This window comes from Canis aureus, chromosome 34 (assembly GCF_053574225.1).
Source record: "Canis aureus isolate CA01 chromosome 34, VMU_Caureus_v.1.0, whole genome shotgun sequence".
Classification (NCBI taxonomy): domain Eukaryota; kingdom Metazoa; phylum Chordata; class Mammalia; order Carnivora; family Canidae; genus Canis; species Canis aureus.
The window spans coordinates 29631515-29655635 of record NC_135644.1 but is presented as its reverse complement, the minus strand read 5'-3'; the positions used below and the strand labels follow the sequence as shown (position 1 = coordinate 29655635).

The window sequence follows — 24121 nt, the reverse complement described above, 5'->3', positions numbered from 1 at the left end:
CAATAGGGAGAAGCGCCCCATGAACAAGTTGCATGAAATTCTTACTTTTCCCCCTAATTTTTACTTTCAGATCAATTTTGAACCTTTGCTACTTACTCAACTGGAAATCTAAATGGCTTTAAGCATCTACTTTGTCGGCTGGAGGGGGACCCGCATGAGAAGGAAGCGGAGGCTTCATGCACTGCCGCTCCACCTGCAAACTGATCCCCAGGCCCTCCTCGGCCGTGCGCGGGCCGCCTGGCTGCGGGTGGTGGATGCGGAACCGCCGACCGGGCGAGTCCGCACTGTCCTCTCGCCGGGTCACTCTAAGCAGTTATCTGTGCCTGAGGGAAAAGGTAAATCACAGTTTTTGAGAGTTTTTCCTGAATAAAAACTAGGAGGAAACCTAGAAATAAGCCCGCACAAAAGTGACGTCTGGTTTCCAGCGGTTATTGTCTTTATTTCTGTACTTCTTGTCCCTCCGTCTCCAGGTCCAGACGACGCGGAGCAGGTGGCGGGGCGGGGCAGGTGGCGGGGCAGGTGGCGGGGCAGGTGGCGGGGCAGGTGGCGGGGCGGAGCGGGTGGCGGGGCAGGTGGCGGGGCGGAGCGGGTGGCGGGGCAGGTGGCGGGGCAGGTGGCGGGGCGGGGCGGGTGGCGGGGCAGGTGGCGGGGCAGGTGGCGGGGCGGGGCGGGTGGCGGGGCAGGTGGCGGGGCGGGGCAGGTGGCGGGGCGGGGCGGGCATCGCGGCCGTGTCCCTCGGCTGTGCCGCGGGTTTTGGGGCTCTGCCTTCCTTTCTTCCTTCCTCCCGTCCTTCCTTCCCCCTCTGTCCTTTCTTTTTACCTCTTTAAATTCAGGTAAATTTAAATTGATTCATTATATTATTGATTCCTATAATGGTGAGGAGACACCGTAAAGGCAGACTTCCTAGGGCTCAGGTCCACTTCCCCGGGGGGCACCTCCCACGCGGCGCCCAACAGGTCACACGGCGGCGCGTCCCTAAGCGGCCAAGGAGCGCGGGCCCCAGGTCGTCGGTCGTCCGAGGGCCGCGGCCCGGGGCACCTCCTGGCCTGCTTTGCCCTCCAGCGCAGGGCCTCCCGCACATCCCCGCGCGTGGCCTCCCGCAGGGCCTCCCGCACATCCCCGGGGCGCGGCCCCCCTGCTCACCGCCGCCGCCCCCAGGAGCCGCTCCGCGGGATCCAGGCCCCGCGGCTCCGGCCGGCGCGCGACTCTGGCCCACGGCTGGGCGGTGAACGGGGCAGGCGGGCCCCAGAAGCCCGGCGCGGTCGTGCCCCTTGCGAGCCGCGCTGCAGGCCGCGACCCGGGGGCCTCCTCCCCTGCCCCCCGCCCGCCCGCGGCCCCCCAGGGGCGGGGAGACGCTGGGAGGTGGGCGCTCGGCTTCCAGGAGAGCCCGCGGCGCGCACCGGGCGGGCGGCAGGGTCAGCGCCCGGGGCAGGGCCGGGGACTCCGGGCGCCGCGTGTCCCCACCGCGCACCTGCTCCGCTGTGGCCGAGGAGGGCGCGGGCCTCGCACCTGCGCCTGGGCCAGCCGCGGGCCATCAGCGCGGCCCCCTAAGCACGGAAAGGAAGGTTCGGACTCCAGCAGGTGCGCGTGATTCAGGAAAACCTCAAGACTCAGACAGACGCTGTCCGATTGGTGCGTCTGCGATTGGTGACAAAGCTTCAGGCAACACTGACAGGCTCCACCTCTCTCCCCGCGGCCCCGGGTCACCGCCCACGTCCCCTCTCCGAAGGCCTGCCTCCTGCTGGGGTGGGCCCCCCCACGAGCAGCCCCGAGGGCCTGTCCCCCCCCCCCCCCCCCCCCCCCCGCTTCCCACGAGCAGCCCCGAGGTCCTGCCTTCTGAGAGAAGCCCCAGCCCGTAACAGCTCTGTGGCCCGTCAGGCCAGGCCACCCCTGCCCAATATGACACCACTCTACTGGGTGACCTTTGCCCGCGAGCCCTCCCCCAGGTCGGCCAAGATTTGATCAAACTGGCATCATAGTCTGCGTCTCTCTACTCAGATTTGCCTCCTCTGGCCTTTCCTTGGTGTCCCATTAGCACCGCAGCCTATGGGCACCTGCTGCTTCATCCTGCTCCTTCCCTTTTATCTGTGCTGGATGTTGCCCTCTAAGGAACCTTTTACCTCCCAGCTTTGCCTTAGTATCTGCTTCCAAGATAAACTGTATTGACACAATCTGTCCATCTGTTTTACAATTTAAAAATAGAATTACAAAATTTGCCCTTTTGTTTTCCAATCTTGGAAAATGATCCCAATCTTTTCTGTATTTACCCACACAGAAAAGTAGAATGAAAAATCTACTCCACCAACTCCAAAATGCTACTGGTTATATTTTTTTTCCTCCAGAATTTTAGTCCGCGTTTCCAAGGCTCCATAAAATGAATACAAATTATTTCTTCTGCTAGAAACCTTGTCATTAAAAATAAATCTGCAGATTTCTAAAGTCATTTGGACTGAGGTGACTTAATGCTCAGCAACATGTAAGCAATGCCAGTTTAGTAGGTTTGGAAAATTCACATTAAAAAAAAAAAAAAAAGGAAAATTCACATTAGCTAGAGCAGTATTTCCTAAAAAGAGTTGTTTCTCTGAATGCTGACAGCAATCCTCTTCCCTCATGCGCTTGCCACCTTGTATTAATTATTACTGTTCTTGTTGTCGGTAATGGTTTTGTTGGTATGATGTTGTCTTAATTTATGACCTGTACAGTCCTTGGCATGGGACTAGGCACATGGTTTGTGCATGTTGAGTGTTGAACTAAGCAACTTTCTTGCACACTATTTTGATATCTGGGACCTCGCTGATGTTCTCAGGGGAGAGATCCTTAGAAATAGAATTTCAACTCATATGGATAAAGACGGGAATTTGTCATTTTTCCTTGATGCTCTGCCAACAAACCCTTGGGGCCAATAGAATAATAATAATAATTTTTTTTTTTAACAGATGTTGAGTTCTGGAAGGCTCTTTTAAAAGGCCTTATTCTTTCATAAACCAGAGTACTCCCATGTACAAGAGTAAAGAGGGGAGTAAAGAGAAGTTTAAATCAGGAAAACCTTGTTAAATAAATGGCTTCCAAGTGACAATGGCGTTTTGCCTTTCTCCGAATCCTCAGGCAGAGGCCAGGGTTTGGAGCCAAGATCAAGGGCTAGATGAGTCATTGCCATGGCATGGCAGTGCTTCTCTAGTCCCTAGTCTGCACAATCAAATCTCCAACTGATTTCTCCTTTTCATTTTTTCCCCTCTTTTTGGCAAGAGAGAAAATAACTTCAGTATTCTTTTTTTAGGAGGGTTAAAAAAAAAAAAAAAAAAGTAACACCATTCTATTGCCAAAAATTGCATATAGAATTTCAAAGGGTGACCTCTTCCCAGATATAGCAGAACTTATGGTGGCAACGGAATGTGTCACCTTTTGAAGCATAAGCACTTCAGATCCCCAGGCCTGCCCATGTCTTCATTGTACTTTGGAGAACGGTAGGATTAGGAGTAAAAGGATATTAAATACAATGTCATTTTCACCTGAGAGTAATTAATGTTTCTGGCCATGCAGACTGTCACATGGTGGGAGTCACAGTGGCAATAAGTAAGTGACGAGAAGAAGGACCCAGGTATACGGAGATGTTCAAAGCCTTGCTTTTTTCACAGTTGGCCGATTAAGTCATTTTTAGAATTTGGACTTCTCAGGGGCAGAGGGTTTTTTTTTTTTTTCCTTTTACATTAAATATACTCTTCCCTACACTGTTCAGTTACATAATAGGGTGAGCGCATGTGCAAAGTCATGTCTTTTTAGTATTAAGACACAGAATCACATCCTTCATTTTTGGAGTTATAGTTATTCATGATATTACTAATTCCGGACACAGCAAATAAGATATTGCCAGAAGTACTTTCTGGGCAGAATAAGTAGGAAGCTTGTTCTTAACGGAGTTTGTTGTTAAATATAGCCTTGATTCCCCTTGCCTGCCTCCCCTCCCCAACCCCCAAACGGTATGGTAGTCTGTTTATAATCCACCACCTTATCTTTAAATGTTAGACTCCGAACCACTGTGTATTCTGTAGTTACAGTTTCCCGATTTTTCTGGCCTAGTGGCCTTGACGGAAGCTGTGTGCCTCTCCTTCCTTTGACCCACTGTTGGCGGTGTTTCTACTTGGGCTCATCAGACAGCACCTGATTAGGTGGCCTTCTGTCATCTATCCCCCCACACACCCGGCCTGGCCTCAGCACGGCGGGGCTGGCTGCCCTCCAGAGCAGCATCATGGAAGCAGCTGTCCTGACAGGGGAAGATGAGTTTGGTTCATCTTTAAACATTTCCAAGGAGTTGGACTCAATGTCACAGACAGGTCAAAGGCTCAGTCACATTTAGAGTGTGACATGACGGCATCCTGAAAAATATGTAACTTATCAGGCAGTACCGTCGCTCTAAGAGAATAAGGACCTTGAGAATGGCCAGACGTGTTTTGAAATCCCTGCTGCACCATCTTTCGAGCTATGTAAATACTAATCATAAAATTCCAAACACATTGCCTGACACAGAATAGTAGGCTAAGCAAATTTTGGTTCTCTCTAAGATTTTATTAATTATTTACCAGGAGCAAGGAAAGATTGGAGATCCACGGTACCAGGTAGTATCAAAATATTAAGAGGTGGATACTCAGGGTGCTTGCCATTGTATAGGGGAAATCTTGGTGAATTTTGAGCTCAGGTACAGATTAGAGGGTAAAAAAAATAAATGCCACATTACAAATCTAGGGGAATGAGAATGCAGAGAAGAGACAGAGACAGAATAAAGTCTCATGGAGGTGGGGGCACTTGAAGTAAAAGCTGAAGAAATTGTTCCCTTCCCTACTACACTCTAGTGATGATGATTTGGACCTTTCAGGGATAGAAAAGGGGATATTTACGTGACAAGAAAGAAGTTGAGCAAGTGAAGTTAATGCAGAGTAGGTCTGGGAAGCAGCTAGGAGCCAAAGTGGGCTGGAGCCGAGCCCACACTAAGGGAAGGTAGGAGATAACTGTGGAAAGACAGGTGAGGCCATATGTGGAGGGCCTTTGCTCTCACCCTGGAGGAGGCGCACAGCAGAGCGCAAGGAGAGTCCAGGCCGGGCACCTTAATAAGAGGATTAGACTAGACCATGTCTCTTGAAGTATAAAGTTATCTGTCTATAAATTTGGTTTTTGAAAAATGGCAAAGGTTTTTCATAGAGAAGTGTTTTTTGAAGAGTAGGAATGCATGAAAGTTTGGAAATGAAATCATCAAATGACATAATCTGAGAACTCCTGGGTCTCCATTCCACTGCTAAGCTTATATGATTCTAAGGAGGTAGATCTAGTGACACTGAGACACATTGAAGGAGTCAAAGACTGGAGACAAGAAAATCATTTGACTTGGGGCTTAAAATGAAATGGGGATTTGAAGAAAGTAACATTTTTTAGAGGGGGGGGGCAATCCTGAGAGACAGCGCAGCGGTACAATCAAAAGGACTTGGCAGCTCGGTGAATAGCAGCTCCAAAGCTAACAAGCACAGAAAATAACGCTTTTTAAAAATTGATGCATTCTTTTATATTAAATCGTATAGTTAATTTAGTGAGGACTTAATTCAGTACTACTCAGAGAGTTTCAAGGTATGTGGAGTTTCTAGCCCTGCAGATTGCTACATTTGTTACAGAATGGCACGTTTGTTGCTGAGCCCACAGATATCTGCGGTGGGCCGCGGGTGGGGGTGGGGGGTGGGGGGTGGGTGACTGGTAGGGTCCCGGCCCTCGGCGTAGCAGTGACCAAGACAAAGTTCTTGCTCCCGTGGAGCTGACGCGCCGGGGCTGCTGCGATGCAGGGGCGGAGAGACAACACGCAGACGATGAAAACCCGCTCAGGAAAATGACCCGAGGGGCCTTGACCCGGGCGCCTGGGGGCGGCCCAGGCCTCCCTGCCCCGGGTGCATTGGGGCTGACAGCGCCCGCAACCTGCAACAGCAGGGCAAGAACACTCAGAAAGGGGGGCACGTAGGGCCGAGGCACAAGGCTGGGGATCCTTTCTGCCCTGTGGGTTTCAGCCATTGGAAGAAGGCAGCCGGCAAGGGCAGCGGGTCGGGGAGGGGTCGGCAGGAGAGGGGGAGCCCGCGAGGAGCCGCAGGCCCGACCTTGCCCGCGCCCCTGCAGCGCCCGCGTGACGCCCTGCACAGCCCGCAGGCCACTCGCAGCAGCGCGGGGGCAGGGGCAGGGGCAGCGGCAGGGCCAGGCCGGCCTCGGAGAGGGAGAGGCGTGCGGCTCGCGCAAGGCCGCACGTGGGTAGCGCAGGCCGGGCGCCCTCCGCTGTCCCTTGCGGTCCCCGCCAGCCTGGGAGGGCCGGTCCCAGGCCTGCCGCCCGCGCCTGCAGGGGCCGCTGCGGCGCTCGGGGCGGGGGGCGCGGCCGCCGTGGGCCGGGGCCGGGGCCGGGGCCGGGGCCGGGGCCGGGGCCGGGGTCGCCTGCAGCGGGCGGGGCCCAGCGAGCTCGGGGGCGCCGCCCGGCCCGGGGCCCCGCGCCAGCTCCCGTTCGCGCCCGCGCCCGCGCCCTCCGCTCCCTTGACACCGGGGCCCGGGGCGCCCGGGGAGCGGGTCCCGGTCGGGGGCGGAGGCTGCGGGAGGCTGCGCGGCCTCCGGCGGAGCCCGGCGGCGGGGAGGGAGCCGCACCGGCGGGGGGCGCCAGGCCGGCCTCGCCGCCCCCTCCCAGCCCCGCGAGCCCCGCGAGCCCCGCGGCGCCGGGGTCAGAGGCCGGTGGAGCTGCCCGCCTCGGGGCCCCGGCTCCGGCCGCGCCGCTCCGACCACAGCCCGGGGGCCCGGGGCGCGGGCGGCGGGGCGCGGGCGGCGGGGCGCGGGCTGCGGGGCTCGGCTGCGGGGCGGCCCCACGCGCCCCCACGCGCCCGCCGCGGTCCGGGCCGAGCCGAGCCGCCGCGCGCCGAGGGGCCGGGCCGGGGCGGGGCGGGGGCGGCGCCGGAGGCGGGCGCCGGAGCACGCGGAGAGCCCGAGCGCCGCCGCCGCGGACCGCAGCTCTGACGGGCAGCTCGGCTGGGGCCCTGCAGCGCCCGCCCCGGGAGCCTCAGCCCCGCGCCGGCCGGCCGAGCGGGCGCCCCCGTCCGAGCCCGGGGGCGGAGCCGGGCGCCGGGAGAGCGGGGTGAGCACCGCGGCGGAGCGCCGCCTCCTGCCCCTCGGCCGCGGGCGCCGGGCCCTGCGAGGGCGGGGGGCCCAGGGGCGCCGGCAACTCTCCGACGCGGGGCGCGGGGCGCGGGGCGCGGGGCGTGGGGGGCGGTGTCGCACCGGCCCGGCGCCGCGCCTCTGGGCGGGATTTTGGCCACAGGGTAGGAGGCGGGCGCGGGGCGCGGGGCGCGGGGGGCGCGGGGGCGCGGGGGGCGCGGGGTCTGGGCGCGCGGCGAGGTGGCCGTGCGCGGGGCCTCGGCTGGCGAGCCGTTAGCTTCTCGAGCGGGCGCGGGAGCCGCGGGAGCCGCGGGAGCCGCGGGAGCCGGGCGCGGGGGGCAGGGCCGGGGCGGGGGGGGGGCGCCCGGGATGCCGGGGGGGCGGGGGGGCCGAGCCCGGGGACGCCGCGAGCCGCAACCGCGCCGGGCTGCCTGGGCTCCGCGTCCGTCGTGCGGCGAGCGCGGGAGGACACTTGCGCTCCGGGGCTGAGCGCGGAGGCAGCGCCGGGACGCCCGCCCGCCCCCCGCCCGCCCGCCGGCCGGCGCCGCTGCGCCCCTCGGCGCCCCCCCCGCCGCCGCCCCCACCTCCTTACGGGGCCGGTGCGCAGCGCCCGCCGGCGCCTCCGCTTCGCGCTCGGACTCTGGCTCGCCCCTCCGTATTATGTCTGCACTCCGAAGGAAATTTGGGGACGACTACCAGGTAGTGACCACCTCGTCCAGCGGCGCGGGCTTGCAGCCCCAGGGGCCGGGCCCGGGCCCGCAGCAGCAGCTTGTGCCCAAGAAGAAGCGGCAGCGGTTCGTGGACAAGAACGGCCGGTGCAATGTGCAGCACGGCAACCTGGGCAGCGAGACGAGCCGCTACCTGTCGGACCTCTTCACCACGCTGGTGGACCTCAAGTGGCGCTGGAACCTCTTCATCTTCATCCTCACCTACACCGTGGCCTGGCTCTTCATGGCGTCCATGTGGTGGGTGATCGCCTACACCCGGGGCGACCTGAACAAAGCCCACGTCGGCAACTACACGCCCTGCGTGGCCAATGTCTACAACTTCCCGTCCGCCTTCCTCTTCTTCATCGAGACCGAGGCCACCATCGGCTACGGCTACCGCTACATCACCGACAAGTGCCCCGAGGGCATCATCCTCTTCCTCTTCCAGTCCATCCTGGGCTCCATCGTGGACGCCTTCCTCATCGGCTGCATGTTCATCAAGATGTCCCAGCCCAAGAAGCGCGCCGAGACCCTGATGTTCAGCGAGCACGCGGTCATCTCCATGAGGGACGGGAAGCTCACGCTCATGTTCCGGGTGGGCAACCTGCGCAACAGCCACATGGTGTCGGCGCAGATCCGCTGCAAGCTGCTCAAGGTAGGCGCCCCGGGCAGCGCGCCGCGCACCCGCCCCCGGCGCGGGCCCCTCGAGGCCGCCGGCAGCCCCAGGGCCGCGAGGGTGGCGGGAGCCCAGCCCGGGGGCGCCCTCCCCGGCCCTCCCCGGCCCTCCCCGGCCCTCCCCGGCCCTCGCTCGGGCTGCTGGCCCCTGCGGCCGCCCCCCGCCCTGCCGACACCCGGCGGCTCTCGTCCGGGAGAAATAGGTGCCGAAGTCCCTTAACTTTCATTCGGGCTTTGCCTTACCCCGCCCCCGCCCCCCGGATCGGCAGGTGGATCATTTCTGTGGGCTCCGCGGCACCTGCTGCGGGGCCGCCGTTTGGACCAGCGCAGTGACCTGAGAAGTAGTCAGTGAGGTGGGAGAAACGACACCTGGTTCGTTCCGATTTTCATTCTTTTACTAAATATTTTCCTGGAGAAGTATTCCGGGAAAGCTGGAGTGCTTTTTCTCTAGAGCCTCTTGTTGGTTTTATTCTTAATTGCCAGTTTCTATGAAGCCGTTGTCGATTGCAGATTTCACTTGAAGCTTCTCCGCATCCATTTAAGGAGATTGCTTCTTGGCACCGCGTGTGGGTGCACAGCGCGCTGCCCTCCCTCGGCCGGTGCCGCAGCCGGGCCCCCCCAAAGGGCACCCTGCAGACCGGAGAAGCCCGCGCTGCTCATTCACCCGCCCAGAGCCGGGCAATGAGAAATAAAAAGTTCAGTCCTCTCTCGGTGTGTCTCTTACAATTCAAACTTTTTTTTTTTTTTTTTCCAATTCGACTTTTTGAGGCATTTGCCTCAGGTAGTTTTCAAATGTTCATAAATGGAAAGGGATGACCTCAAGTGAAATCTTAAGAATTTATCTGAGATTGCATAGAGAACGACAGCCAGATTCAGAACTTAGCATCAAAAAAATGAAAAGCTGATGAATATTGGAGATTTTTGCCTTCGAAATTTCAGTGCCACTCTGCAAGTGTATTGTTTTACACTGCCCTGACTTACGTTGTAGTTAAAAGTGCTTTTAGAAAGTTTGGCTCCTGTGTCATTTTCATTATTCATTTATAAGATCTTGCCCTAATCATTCCTCAATCATGTTGCTCAACAAAGTGTTAGAATTAATGTAGTTCAGTTGTCCCGTCACTCCACATCGTACACTATAGACGGTAAAAACCACTAACTTCTGTAAAGCTTAGTGGCAAATTTTCAACTGAGTTTTGATGTGCACGTTCATTAAAATAACTGTGAAAAAATAATCTCAAATCATGTTCTTCATAATTAATTTCAATGTGCTGCATACTAGTTCTTATTTAACTTAGCATATTGTGTTTTTGACCATTAATTGAACTGAGTCGTTTGGATTAGGCTAGGCAGCTGTGTTGTAGACATGTTTGTTGCATGGGTGTCAGTTGTATGTGCCTGTTCCTATGCATAGATCAAGATAGATAACCTCTCTGTAAGGTAGGCCTGTGTGGGAGACAGGAACACCTCATTACCGTAGTGCAGACATCCCTGTCAGGGAACTCACGCTTACGTGTCACTTTGAGATTCTTATTGAAGAATAGTTTACCACATTGATTGAATATTGGAAGAATAAAATTAGCCCTTAACGGTCGTCTATTGCTGTTCTCTAGTTTTTCAAATATATAAAGTCAGTAATTAAAAGAAGTATCTTTTGAGACAACATCTTTTAGATGTTCCTAGACTTGATCGAATTGTGGTTTAACAAAGCCGGAAAAATTAGAATTAATGTACATATCAGTTTTGTGTTTGTGTGTTTTGTTTTGTTTTGTCTTTACAAAGGTACAATGAATCTGGAGTATCCAGTCCAACAGTGGTGCAGGACACTGATAATGATTTTTAGGCAAAGGCCACGTACCACATATGCATATACCGTAAGGAGTGTCCTGATTAAGAACAATAAGAGATTTATGGTGCTGACAGATTCGGAGCAGGGTGCTATATATAACACAAGGTGATAAAACAATCTCTAATTAAAAGAATGTATATATGGAAAAAAAGAATGTATATAATACTCTTTTAAAATTCTTTGCTTTTGATTTGTTAGAAGATGTCAGTGGTAGGAGTAAAAAAAAAAATTGACATGTGGTGTCAATTTATATTTAAACAAAATTATGGTGAAATGATGTCCTGCTCTCTGTGAAATGAGAGCTTGGCCAGTGGCAGCTCTTTGGCCAGCCAGTTCATCATGCAGCTTGTTTTCCTGTAGCCACAGTAGTTAAAATGAATTCTCATAGTTCTTGTCATTTCCTTAGACTTCATTAAAAAGGAGTCCTGTTTTATTAGGGAACTAATAACATTCACAGAATTAGAGGGGAGATTTACCTTTAATAAGTTACTCTTAGGTTCTCTTAGGGACTGAGATTGAAGTGACCTAAAACAGCCAACTGTATTTTGAAAGAAGGAGCTAGCTGTTCCATGGAATAAGTAATATGTAGAATGTTTTGATACCGGTCTTCTTGTTAAATATTGTTACCCATATTTAGTTTCCTCTTTTAAGCCTTGTTTGGCATTTTAAATATAAGGTTGAAGTATTTTTAATACAGATAAATACTTGGAATTTAATGGCAATAAAAACAACATCCAATGATAACAGTTATAGTCTATGTTCTTCCTATTATCTAATTTAATTTCATTTATATTTTCCTATGGTTTACTTATTTTTTGAATAAAAGCTTATCTACCAGTATTGATGGAAGAGTCTTATTTAATGATTATAAAGTATTTTCTGTTCTCGGGAAGACAGTAAGAATGTGGATATGGTTTTCATATCCTTGCTACTATAAATTTTCATGCATATTTCTTGAATTCTCTAAGTTTTGATAAAAGTTTTTTTTTTATAACTTCCTTATTTTTAATTCTGTTATTGACTTATATGAAAAGAATTATTCTTTAAGGAATCTCTACAGCCAGCATGGGGCTTGATCTCAGGAGCCTGAGATCAAGAGTCCTATGTTCTACCTCCTGAGCCAATCACGCACCCCTATGTGAATGCAGATTTTATTTCAACTCTCTTCCTGTCTTTTAAGCCTGCAAATACTGAAATGAATTTTGATATTCAAATATAGTTCTTCCAACTTTATGTCTGAAGTGGTCAGATTTTTTTCTGCTCAGAGATTAAAAAAAATCAGATTCAGTAAAAATTAAAGGATACAGTTGGAAGTTATTCTTTGAAATTTGTAATTTGATTATAATTATAGCTTAGAAAATGCTTTTAAAATGAGTATTCTTTCTCTTTTCCTCTTCTCATTCCCATATTGAGGTTTTATTTGGGCTTTTAATTTGTTTTAGTTATCTTCTTTTTAAAAATTCTAGATATAGGAACCAATGAATAGCATGTTCATGTTAAGTTATTGTATCATCTAGCTGCAAGTTTTAATAAAAATGCCTGAGACTTGAGGCTAATGGCTCAAACTCTGGACCTTGTAATTTAGCGGTAGGCTTAAAGGATTTGGAAATCTCAGTCCGACTTTCTATAAATCTAACACAAATGGTTGACTGCCCTAGATGTACATCTTGTTAGGGAAGATTTAAATAATCTTTCTTGATACACTGCTCGGGAATTTACAGGCTTATTATCCAGAGGCCATCATGGACTTATATGGGCACACAAAGTATATTTACATAAAGAAAATTTAAAATCAATTATTGCTGGATCCAGATTTTGAAATATGGAAGTAAGGATAACTTTTTTCATGGAAGTATAATTGTACTTCTTCATATTGTTACCCATAGCAAATAATTTTCTTTCCTAGGAGTGCAGCTCTGCAGCCTTAATTTTCACTTATTGAAAGGCAGTTGGTGTGCAGTCACCTTCTGATGTATCATAAAGATTCTTTTTGTATTCTTCTTTTATTTTCTATTTATATGGATACTCAATTTGGATGTTATCTGGTTTCCCCATATGAATGTCAGCAAGTGCAGATGCAATAAAAGGCAAACTTATTATTTTTAAAACCAATAAGGTCTCCATCTCCTTCATGTGTCCTAACCTTATATTAGTCTTTTAACCACAGTTATTTCTGGACCACATGATTCCTGATTTTTTTCATATACTTATTTGTTATTGCCTCATACCATGCACTGAAATGCAGTTAGGTGTTTGATTCTGTGTTACTTTATTTTGTAGGACTGATTCTTTTCACCAATTGGTCTTGGCCAATTTAGTTTTGATACTAGTTTTGATAATTAGTTACTTCCGTTCAAAAGTAAGTCCACAAGTGGATGCCTAATAAACACACCTGTTCTTAGTATCATACAGGCTGTCAGTAAAAATATTTAAGGAGGGGTGCACAGGTGGCTCAGTGAGTTAAGCATCTGACTCTCGATTTCAGCTCAGGTAATGATCTCAGGATCGTGAGATCGAGCCTCAGGTCGGGCTTTGTATTTAACATGGAGTCTGCTTGAGATTCTCACCCTCCCTCTGCCTCTCCTCCCGTTTGCACTCTCTCTCTCTCTCTCTCTTTCAAAATAAAAATAAATTTAAAAAAATATTTCAGGAGCCTAAGACCGAGTTCCCCAGAACTCTTAGGGCTAGATCCTGTTATGGTTGGTGATTTTTTTCAGGTGGATTCATTATGTCTTTAAAGAGAAAGCACAGTTCCTACTTAGTCTAGCTTTGCCTTGTTTGACACAAGGACAGTTCTCCAATAGGTACAGAACTTTTTTAAAAAATAGAATTTTCATTCTTTTAAAAAACAGTAGTAATATTTTTAAAAAATGTTTGTTATGGTTCCTGAAAAATATGGGGTGGCTTGTGTTCAGGGGAATACAGTGTGAACAGAAATAAGGGACATAAAGACCCACAAATAAACAGCAGTAGGTAAGAACAAATGATAAAGAGAAATAAGGAAAAGCATTTGATGGATTTGAGGGTGTTTGGTGAGTAGGAGGGAAATGTGCACGTAGGGTTACAAATCCTGTCCACGGTTATTATAAATTCCATAAAAGGCCCTCAGGGAATTATAAAGCTGTTCTTTCATTTCAATAGTGTAAAAGCCTCACACAACTTAGTACAAGATAAACTACATTCCATTCTATAAGGCACTTTCTTTTCATAAAAAACAAACATTTTAATGGGATGATTATCTTAGCATTACATTTTTTCATTTTAGACTTGATGTTGGTCATATTTTATCTACCTGAGTATTGATGGGATTTCAAGCTCATGGAGTCAAAAGAAATGTACAATTTAATTATAGACAGCCCACATAAAATTTTGGGTCCATTCTTTGCAATACCTGACTTGAATTTTGGTCTGAGTCCCAAAACCATTGCCAGAACAGCTTCAAGCCACAGGGCATTTTTGCTCATTCTAGTACCTGCTTTCGACTTATTTCCTAATTTTAGCTTGCAGATAGCATTCCAGCCTCATTTCATTTGTGATTTTCTCTGTGACTTCAGCATATATTCAACACACACACGCACACACACACACGCAGTCTCTCACATACTGCACATTTAAAGAGGAGAAATGAAATCACAGATAAATGTAAAGTGATGGGAGTTGGTAGGCAAGAAGGGCTTGCCCTCTCTTCGTAGTTTCCTTTCCTGTCTTTTCCTGTCCTTTCCTCTGGCCCTCAGCACCCTTTTCCTTTGGACACTTCTGGGAGGTGGTGGGGGTATAGGACAAGGCTTAGCATATGATGGAGGAACATCTCATGAATCAGATGGTAGTAATTAAATGTTCTTTTCAGAATTCCCCTAGCCTCCCTCCGAGCTAGGAAAGAGCACAATGGTTATAATTAGAATGCTGTTATGGGTTAGAGAGATGGGAGAAAGGCTGCGCAGAGATTGATTGTATTGGTGGAGTGTGTTCCTGTTGAATGAATGTGGACAACTGGTTGCAAATCCCACAGGAGGAGGGTGGCCAAGTGAGGATCTGCTGATGCCAGAGCCATTCTGAATGTGCAACCCAGAGTGGTGTGTGTGTGTGTGTGTGTGTGTGTGTGTCTTTGGACATGTACTCCGTAGTCTTTCATCTGTAATATAAAAGCTATTTGTCTATAGAGTCCATGACATTGATAATCCCTTCCAGGCATCTGTGACTTTTGAATCTTTTTCCACCTTTAGTCAGAATTTGTAATTATCTGGTAGGCCTCTTTTAGACTTTAAGAAAGTTCAGAGTTATTTGATATTAGCTGCTTGTTTGAAATCAGTACATGTGACTCTGAGATGAGGCATAAGTCCTAAGTTTTACACATATACACATTTACATATAATTAAAATGTATATAAACAAAATACTACTTTTAAATAGCAGTATTTTTATAATGAAGAATAACTTAGAAATTATTGCCACATCCTAAATTCTACAAAACCATTTCAAATATCGATGATGTTCTACTCCTAATTTTTTACACAGTAACTTTAAATAAACTACGATCCTTAGATTTCTTTAATTTTTTTCTTATCTCCCAGAAGTTGCTATAATGCTATCAACCAGAAAAGCTTTAAAATGGCAGAAAGGTCCTTATTTCTTTCCCCAAATTCCATACAATTGAAAATAAAGATCGTATGGGGATCATTCTCAGGTCCTAGTGTTTTAGGATTGTTTTCTAAATTGTTAAGAATTACCAATTTTCCACGGACTCTTTTGTTTTTGTACCTCCTTCTTACTTTCTTATTCATTCAGTCATTCTATGATCCTAAATGGTTATTTCATCAAATTAAGCCAGCCTTAGTTATCAGATTTTCAGAAATGTTAATAATTTACTAGCATCAATCTAATCTATGGCAATTATTTTGAATTATTATGGATCTTGACCATATCTGTTTATACATTTTTATCTAGGAAATAGTCATGATTTTTGCATTCCCTAATTCCCTTTGGGATTAGGAGGCTTATGGAGCTAAAGGAGATAGTGTAGACTATCAGCACACTGCTCTGTCAGTGAAGGATTTCTTCTTATGTCATAATTCTTAAGGTGACATAATAAGAAAAGGTTAGCTTGATTTTTGTCTACAGTTTTTCTGCTTGTTATCAAAATTCCTGGATGAAATATGGCAATTGATAGCTGAATAAGAAAACTAGAAACTGACAGTATCAGTGCTATTGCTTTATCACACGCTTGAGATAGAGATCGTACTTTAACTTTGTGACGGCACATATATAGCTCCTTCCTTTCTGTCCTTCCTTTTCATTTACGTGTGTGTGTCACAGTTCCTGGAACAAAAGTTCTCTCGCTCCACTTACACAAGTTGAGAGACTTGAAACTAACATAGGGTTTCTTTCCGCCCTATGCTCCAGAAGAATCTCTGGAATTGGAACAGAATTAGAAAAGCCTAGATTAGAATTCCTTGTAAGCCTGTAGTAAAATGTGTATGCTTCTGAAAATGTATTTGGTAAGCATATGTAGGTTTGGGGACCATTTTTTTTGGGGGGGACCATTTTAAGTATTGGGCTGAGCACTCATAGATGACCTTGCTCTAGCCAGGAGCTCCGACCTCAAACAATCCCAGTACTCCAGGCACCTGCCACACGAAAACCATACTCTTCACTCCTTGAAATAGAAAAGCTTTGTGTTCATCACAGTGATGAATAGGCTTCCCAGTCTATTACAGGGTCAGAGAAACAAACACAAATCAGGGAGGTGAGCATATTGCTAATTGAAATATTTGTTGGCCTCGCATGAAGGAACAAGACCCAGAAGACAAAATTGTGGAGCTCCATAGTGAATGGAACAGATTCATATATGTTTGAGTCTAAATTACCTTTATGTGAATTAACTGCTTTGCTAAAAATGAGACATTTCTTATTCTAGGTTGGCATTCTCTTGATAGCTTGTTTCTAGGCCACTTCTCTTCATGGCGTGTTGGATGATCAGGAAATATAAAAGTTAACAGATTACAGCTTTTAGAATGAGGCAGAGGTATAAATAGCAAATGTTAAAAAAAGGAAGATTAACTTTAGTTTTGATGTGTATATATAAAAATCAGAAAAAAATAGATCTTTTGGGGGGAGAATTATTTTAAAATAAATAGGAAATTGACTTTTTAAGGAATTATTTTAATGAACATTTAGAAAAAGCAGAGCTTAATTAGTGAAATGACCCAAATTCTGTTCACTAATTATAAATACCAGAATACCACCTTGTGTTTATATAGCACCTGTTTCTTACTAGATGAGAGAACAATGACACCAGGTTTTTGTTTTTATTTTGTTTTGGCTTTTATTTTGTAGCATTAATCAATATTTCTTATACAGCTCTCTAGTTGGAGGGATGCCGATCTCATCCATATTTTATCAATTTGAGGATAAGTTAGAGATAGGTAACTTCTACTGGCTTTGAAGTGTCTAGCTTCTCCAGCATTGGTTGTTAGAGCTGCTGTTTTTATTTTTGGACCATCAGGCTTTTCCATGGATTTTTTTTTCTTGTCACTGATCATTGTTTCTTCCTCCTCTTCCTCCTCTCCTTCCTCTCCCTTCTCCTTCTCTTCCTCTTTTTCTTTTTACTCTTCTTTAGTCAACTACTCACAAGGCGTAGAAGAAAAATAGTCTCAACATTTTCATTGTTTTTTTTCTGCACAAATAAAGTTCTGGAGGATCACTAATTACAAAGTAGCTTCCCTGCCTGATTCTGCTGTGGAGACCACGGTCTCCCACTAACTTGGTTCAGTGTTGTCAGAAGACAGTTTACTAAACCATATTTCTCAGTGTTTGCAGACTCATTTACTCCACTTAAAATGCCAAGGTATTTCTTGGAACCCTCACCCTACCAGAGAGTAAGGATTTTATCTTTAAAATACCAGTTCACTGGACAGAGCAGGGTTACAGATTCTGTTTCGTTTGTTACATGAGCTTCGCAGAGTCTGTTAAATATATTGGATTCCTCCAAGCCCCACTGGACCATCAGCAAGCTCCCACTCCGACAGAATTTTCTGTATGCAACTATTTAACCCTTATTTTATCAGTATCATAATTTAAATCAAACAAATATTTGCTTATATATGATCCTTGTAAGGAACAGATGTGGAAAATAAAGTAAGAATGAATAGAAAAGAAAGAAGGTAACTTTCATGGTTTGCTGATTGTTCATAGTCATTTTAAGGTGGTCTTTCAGAGTTTTAGCACGTAAGCAATTTAAGTTTCATAATGATTTATATAGAGACCGAATACCACTACCTTGTGAAAGTTTTAGTAAGCTGCAAGTTTACCCAGTGTAGATTTTTAATTGCATTTCTATTAAAAAACTTGAGTTTAGCACAATTTTTACATTATATTTTAAAATTCATAAAATAAATAGCTAAACGACTTTAATGTGGTTTATTATTAGAGTTTGAAAGCCATCAGCTAACAGCATATGCCTTTCTTTGTATCAGATGAGCTGTTGGGTACATAACATAACATGATAGCATCTTCACGTTTCTACTAAAGTCTATATCTGTTACCTTTCAAAAGTCCTAGAAAAATCATTGGTTTGCTTTGTAACGACGCAATAAATCTTTTCTGAAATTATGATCGACCTTTTTCAGCTCTAACAAACTCCCTAAGAATTGCCTACTTATTATTGGCTTTGTGAGGAAAACAAATCTGGCACGCAGTGAGCTATCCTGAAGTGATTTATGTCAAGCGGTAGCACATGCACACTCAGTTCCACAGTTTGTGCTAACAGCCATTGTTGGACCAGGCATTTCTCCAAAGCTCATGAGTTAGGGAAGGATAATTATAGTAAGTCGTATATTATAAATAATGCATGTATGTTCCCCATGAGCTATGTGGGATTTCGGCCCGTTTGCTAGAACATAGCTGCATAATGATTTGTTTGGATTTTGTTGCAGATGATTGATAGTGCAGAATGTTGGCAATGATGTAAATTACTGTTGGGCTGCCTTGAAAATTTCAGTACAAGTGGTGATTTCTTCTCTTTTTCTGTGTGCTTGTCTAGTCTCGGCAGACACCTGAGGGTGAGTTCCTTCCCCTTGACCAGCTTGAACTGGATGTAGGTTTTAGTACAGGGGCAGATCAACTTTTTCTTGTTTCCCCCCTCACAATTTGCCACGTGATCGATGCCAAAAGCCCCTTTTATGACCTATCCCAGCGAAGCATGCAAACTGAACAGTTCGAGATTGTCGTCATCCTAGAAGGCATTGTGGAAACAACTGGTGAGTAAAACCATAGCTATGTCATCAAGTTTCTTTATTCTATAATAGCATTATGTTACATGCACAGTATCTGTCATGAATTGGTCGAAATGTCTCAGTTCATAATAATGAAAGTAATGACTTCTCTCTTATTGCTTTGTAACATTAAGTTGACACCACTTTGAAAATGAAGATTACTGTTGTGATGATTGCATATATAATGTTAACTCAGGAATACGGCAAAAAAAAAAAAAAAAAAAAGGAAACTGAGATGACTCCTAGAAGTGATTATGATATTCTAGTTTAATTGCAAACTTGGATTTCCTATAATCATAATTTTTCTTTAAAGATTTAAGGTTAAAATAAGTTCAGGGTAATTAGTGAGCTGCCTAAACTCAGCATGCATATTCTTGCCTTGGGGATGGTGATTCGGGGTGTCATTGGTAAAGCTTTGATATGCTGCTATGTGCAACCTCAGTGGAAAATCCCCTGTGTGTGTCTGTGCTAAAGCAGCATTTTAATTTCAAAGTGGGTCAGTAGATTTCCTCAGCTGAACCTTGACCAAAAAATTTTTCAAAAGAGATTTTTCTTCTTTTCCTGCTTTGGTATAGCTATGTGCTGTATGTTATTCCTTAAGATGCACTATAACATTGGTGTGTTCCAAACATTCACAATTTGCTAAGGCTGTGGGGAGAGCAAGGTTGCAAAGGAAAGAAACAATAAATCAGAGTATATTATTTGGGGTCTGAGTATTGCCCATTTGGTTAGGAACCTGCTAGATCATTGATACTGATGTAGTATCAGTACATCTATACTCTCGTGCACGCGCGTGCACGCACACACACTCACACATATATAACAAATGCATGTATACATATATATGTGTGTCTTGAATTTTGTGCTTTGTGCAAGTAAAGGAAAGATATTTTAGTTCTCATTTTTTTTCTATCAATATCGTTTCAATCCTAAAATGCTAATTATTATGTATAAACTATAGCAATTTTGAAAGTAACATTGGCGGTAACATGGACGTGTTCAAACTTTATATGAAGGTGGGAGATATTACATAATGAAAAATCTAAAAATAAATAAATAGATAGAAAAATCTCCCACCATGGTATAGAGTTTTGTCCCAGGAGTAGGAGACGGTAAGCCCTTGTAATCTTTGTACATCTATCACATACCACTGTTTCAGTTTTGGGCAAGATGCTTAATCTCTCTATAAGCTTCTTTTCCTTCTCTGTAAAGTAAGAATGATATAATAACTACCTCAAAGCTGCTTGTTGTATCATTTTTTCATTAGTGCTTCAGTTTAAAAATTAAGATTTTTAAGGATAGTGACTAAAGATTTAAAGCATCAACCTATATCTGGAATTTGATTTCTGTGGACTACTTTATGGTTAAAATATTATTTCCAATTATTTTTTTGACTTAAAATTGACATGATGTCATAGCATATTTCTAATATAACATCTATTAATAATGAAACCAATTACAAGAGCTTTTAGTTCAATAAGTATATTTCAACTTAAATTTTTATCCATGTTGTTTATTGACTTAATATATTGTTAGGGCTTACATAGGAGATGTTGCAATTTTTATTGATTTATTTCTTATTGCATATGGTTTTGTCTTTGACACAGCTGTTTACTAATTACTTATTGTTATTCTGAACACTAACATCAGTGAGGTTTCTGTTTCACTTGGCAGTTTTCAAAATTTTTCACTAGGCCAGTCAGTCAATTGATTGATCTCATGCATCATCCATCCATTCATCCATTCATTTTTCCTATTTATCTCTAGTTTGTGTTACTTAAGAATGAGAAAGTTTTTCTATAAAATCATAGTGCAATTAAGAAAAAAATTAGGAAATTTAACTATGATGGAATACTACCGTTTAGCTCACAATGTTCAAATTTCATCTGTTGTCCTAGTAGTTTCCATCATAGCCACCCTCCACCGCCACTCCCACCAGCCCTATTCAACATCAGTTGAAGGATTATGCCCTTCACTTGTTTACTTGTTTTTTATTTATTTTTTTATTCCGTCTCTAGACAGAATAGTCTTCAACCTTACTTTGTGTTCTTGACCTTGATGCTCCTATAGGACAGGTATTGTGTAGAAAGTCTCTCAATTTGGATTTGTCTGAAGTTTCCTTATTCATTAACCATTTGATTTTTGGCTTCTACATGGGCATCTTAAGAGAATACTGAAGGGAGTTGTTTTGAAAATATACCTGTGTAATGGACTTAACTGATACATCTTTATCGGATGCCAGAGGATTTGGGTTCATAAATACTGTCTTACATAGGGTCATTCAGAGTTTTGTATATAGAATTGTTCATTAAGACTCCAGATTTTAACATTTCCTACTCCCTACTTTTCTTTTTTTTTTTTTTTGGTAACCATGAACCAGCAGAAAATACTTTCCATAGAAAGTATGAAAACTTGACTAGAGCCTGAATTTCTTATTTTGAGATTGCTGTTTATGGAGAAGAGATTAAAATCGCCTTCTTCTTACCCTCTTAATTAAGCCTGTTGCTAGATCTAATATAGAAAGACAAACAGCAGAGACATTACTCATAATTTACAGAATTATTTTGAGGGAAACTTATATGACATTTTATCTGCGTATGTGCCCTAACTAATTAAATCCCACACTGTTCAAATTCTGTAAAATCTGTCTATATTTCCAGACCTCTCTGAGCCTGGCAAAAATAACATAGACATTGTTATGTCCATTTGATCATTTATATCTTTACTGAGATATATTTAGGCTCATCTTCAGGGATGTTTCCTCCTTTCTCCTTGCATTCACAATCCAGTTTTTTTTTCTCATAATATTCATTGCTTATGATAAGACAGGTATGATATTTTGGGATGTTTTGAAAAAGCAGTATTGCCATTTTTACTTCTTAGTTTTTTGGTATGCAGTTTTGTGAGTAAACATGTACACAGTGTAACTTTCCATTGTGTTTAACATTAAAATACTAAGTTGTTTTCATTCATTCAATCATTAAACAAATAATTGAATGTATGCTGTGTGCTTGGTAGTTCTTTGGAATGTCGATGGTGTGGTGGTGACCAAGGCAGCCAGAGTCCCTTCCTCATGGAGGCCATATTCTAAGTGGAGAAGGCACATGGCAAAACAAGAAAAATAAATAAGCAAGATGTTATCAGATAAAATGTGTCAGTAATAAAACCCACTACAAGACCAGTTGATGAAATAAAGAGAGTATCTCGGAGCTCTGTGGGCTGACAGAGGAGTTCTCTCTGAGGTGCCACACTCAGCAGGGACCTGACTGTCAAGAAGGCCCTCCTGGGCCTGTCTGGGCGAACAGCATGGTGGGCAAGGGTCCTAAATTGGGAGTCCGCTTGATTTGTTCCAGAAACTAAAAGAAGGCAGAGGTGGTTGGAGCAGAGCAAACAATGTGGAGAGTTGAGTGAGAGGTCATTGAGGTGGACGGGCCGTCTCTGCCTGTCATGTACCAATGGGAAATGTTGGAATTTGATTAGAAAGCAAAGCCTGTATTTTTATGGTAAAAATCTCAAATTGTCTATAACAAAGAAAATATACTTTTTCCCCCTAGTGGGTTGCCTTGTGGTTTATTTTAAAACAAATGACCCTAATGTCTTAGAAATGCATAAAACCTTAGATAGTTACCACTTCTTTTTGTATTAGTGGTCATATCCATCCCCCCTTCCCCAACACACACACACACACACACACACACACACACACACACACACACACAGGAGTCGCTTACGAATCTTCTGGTCTCTTTTAGTTTTTGCTTCTTCCTACTCCTGTAGTCTCAGCAGGAGTGATGGTGGTGATGGTGGTGAGAAATGAGAATTTCCTTGAAAGTTTTAGCTTTCAGCTCAGAGCTAAGCAATCATTACTTTCCCTACTTCCTTGGAAATACTCCTCAGTGATTAGACTCAGGTATTGTTGCCTTCCTTGCTTCAGATGATTTTGGGTTTTCACTCCCAACAAGGAGCCCAAGATTTGCCTCTTCGTTAATAACCTTTGCTTCTTTACTGGTCCGGCAAACTCCTAAACCCGTGTTACCTCTGACTCTTGCTCCCTTTGCTTCTTTTCCCAGGAGAGAGCGCGCTGCTAGAGGCAAACAGCATTGCAGATTTGGCTCATTAGAACTGGATGCTTTCAAACTTCAATCTGCTCTCTGCTGCTATTTGGCAGTCTTTTTAATTGTCTTTTCTGTACTCCCAGGCTCTCTCCCCGTGGGATCTATTTTAGACCTTTTCTCTCTTTCCATGTCCCCAGTCCCAGCTGTCCTATCCTTTCCTTGGCATATCATCTCCACCTATTCTATCAAAAAGAATGTGACACTTCAATTTTTATACATTTTTTTTACTCTCCTTATCCTTTTCTCATAATTATCTTCTCTTTCTGGGTGTCTATGGGGGAAAGTGTCCTTATTCTTCTCCAAAACCATCTCCTTTACAGCTAGTTCTGTTTCCTACCACCCGTGACTCAAGCTCCTATACTTAACACACCTGATGCCTAAAATCCCGTTGACTGTATTTGCTCTCAGACATTTCGAGGTCTTTGAAAAAAATACAAAACCCATTATCTGCCCCTTCATACTCAGGGTTCTCCCCTGAATTCGGAGACTTCTACTTTCTGTTTGTTCCTTATGTCCTGCATCACTGCCTCCTCCTCTTTCCTGTAAATGTAAACCTCTGTCTTGCCTTCTTTCTTTTCAAATCTAGACACTCACCTTTTATTGCTCTTTTTCTAAAAAACAAATTCATAGAATACAGGTTCGCCGTTCCAATTCTCTTCAGCTAGGAAGCCTCTCACCAGCTTCGCTCTTGTGCGTGGGGTTAATTTCTGGAACACTGCCCTTACGTGGGTGCCACCATTTGAACTCAGTCACCTGGTCCAGATACCAAGCCATCATCTTACATTCAAATTATATCCTCATTTGGAAGGTGTGTAGCTAGTAGTGTTTGCAGTTTTACCTCATACTCTTCACCTTTTCCCCTTTTTACATCCAGTGTTCATTCCACAAATTCCTGTTGAAGAACTATTATAGGCTGAGCACTATTTTGATCCTAGGGGACATGTTAAACAAAATTCTGGCCCTTATAGGGACGTTTATTCTTATGTAGGAAACAGAAAACAAAATGAAGGGTTTCATCTGAAATGATGAAAGTGATCCGTGCTGTGGGAAAAATAAAGCAAGGCAAGAGGGATTGGGAGCATAGGGAAATCAGGGTGGGCTGCAATGAGATGGTGACAGGTGAGACCAAACACCGTAATATAAGTGGAGCTTAATGGAGGGGCCTTCCAGGTATGGGGATTAGTAAAGCCTCCAAGGGGAAGGTACTTGGTTGCCCTCTCTCTCTTACTGATGTCTTTCAATTCTTCTTTAAGCCTATCTAATAATACTTCTACCTCACAGTAGCTGTCTCAGGAGTGGATTCAGGATCTCTTCTTACATGCAGGTTACACGCTATTATTGCCCAGTAAAT

The 24121-nt window shown here is 45.2% G+C and overlaps 1 protein-coding gene across 6 annotated transcripts in view; it reads left to right on the top strand.

Moving 5' to 3' along the window:
* Positions 1 to 7709: 7709 nt before the first annotated feature.
* Positions 7710 to 24121, top strand: part of KCNJ3 (potassium inwardly rectifying channel subfamily J member 3) — a 139282-nt gene continuing 122870 nt past the window's right edge. For 2 of the 6 annotated variants that reach the window (XM_077882993.1, XM_077882992.1), the window contains exons 1-2: positions 7712 to 8520; positions 18424 to 18640. In XM_077882993.1, coding sequence (XP_077739119.1) covers positions 7819 to 8520; positions 18424 to 18640 — 919 coding nt within the window. In that variant the 5' untranslated portion in view covers positions 7712 to 7818. Of the gene's footprint in view, positions 8521 to 10319; positions 13001 to 18423; positions 18641 to 24121 lie in introns of those variants that run through there. The other 4 variants (XM_077882994.1, XM_077882991.1, XM_077882990.1 and 1 more) reach the window with 4 other exon arrangements.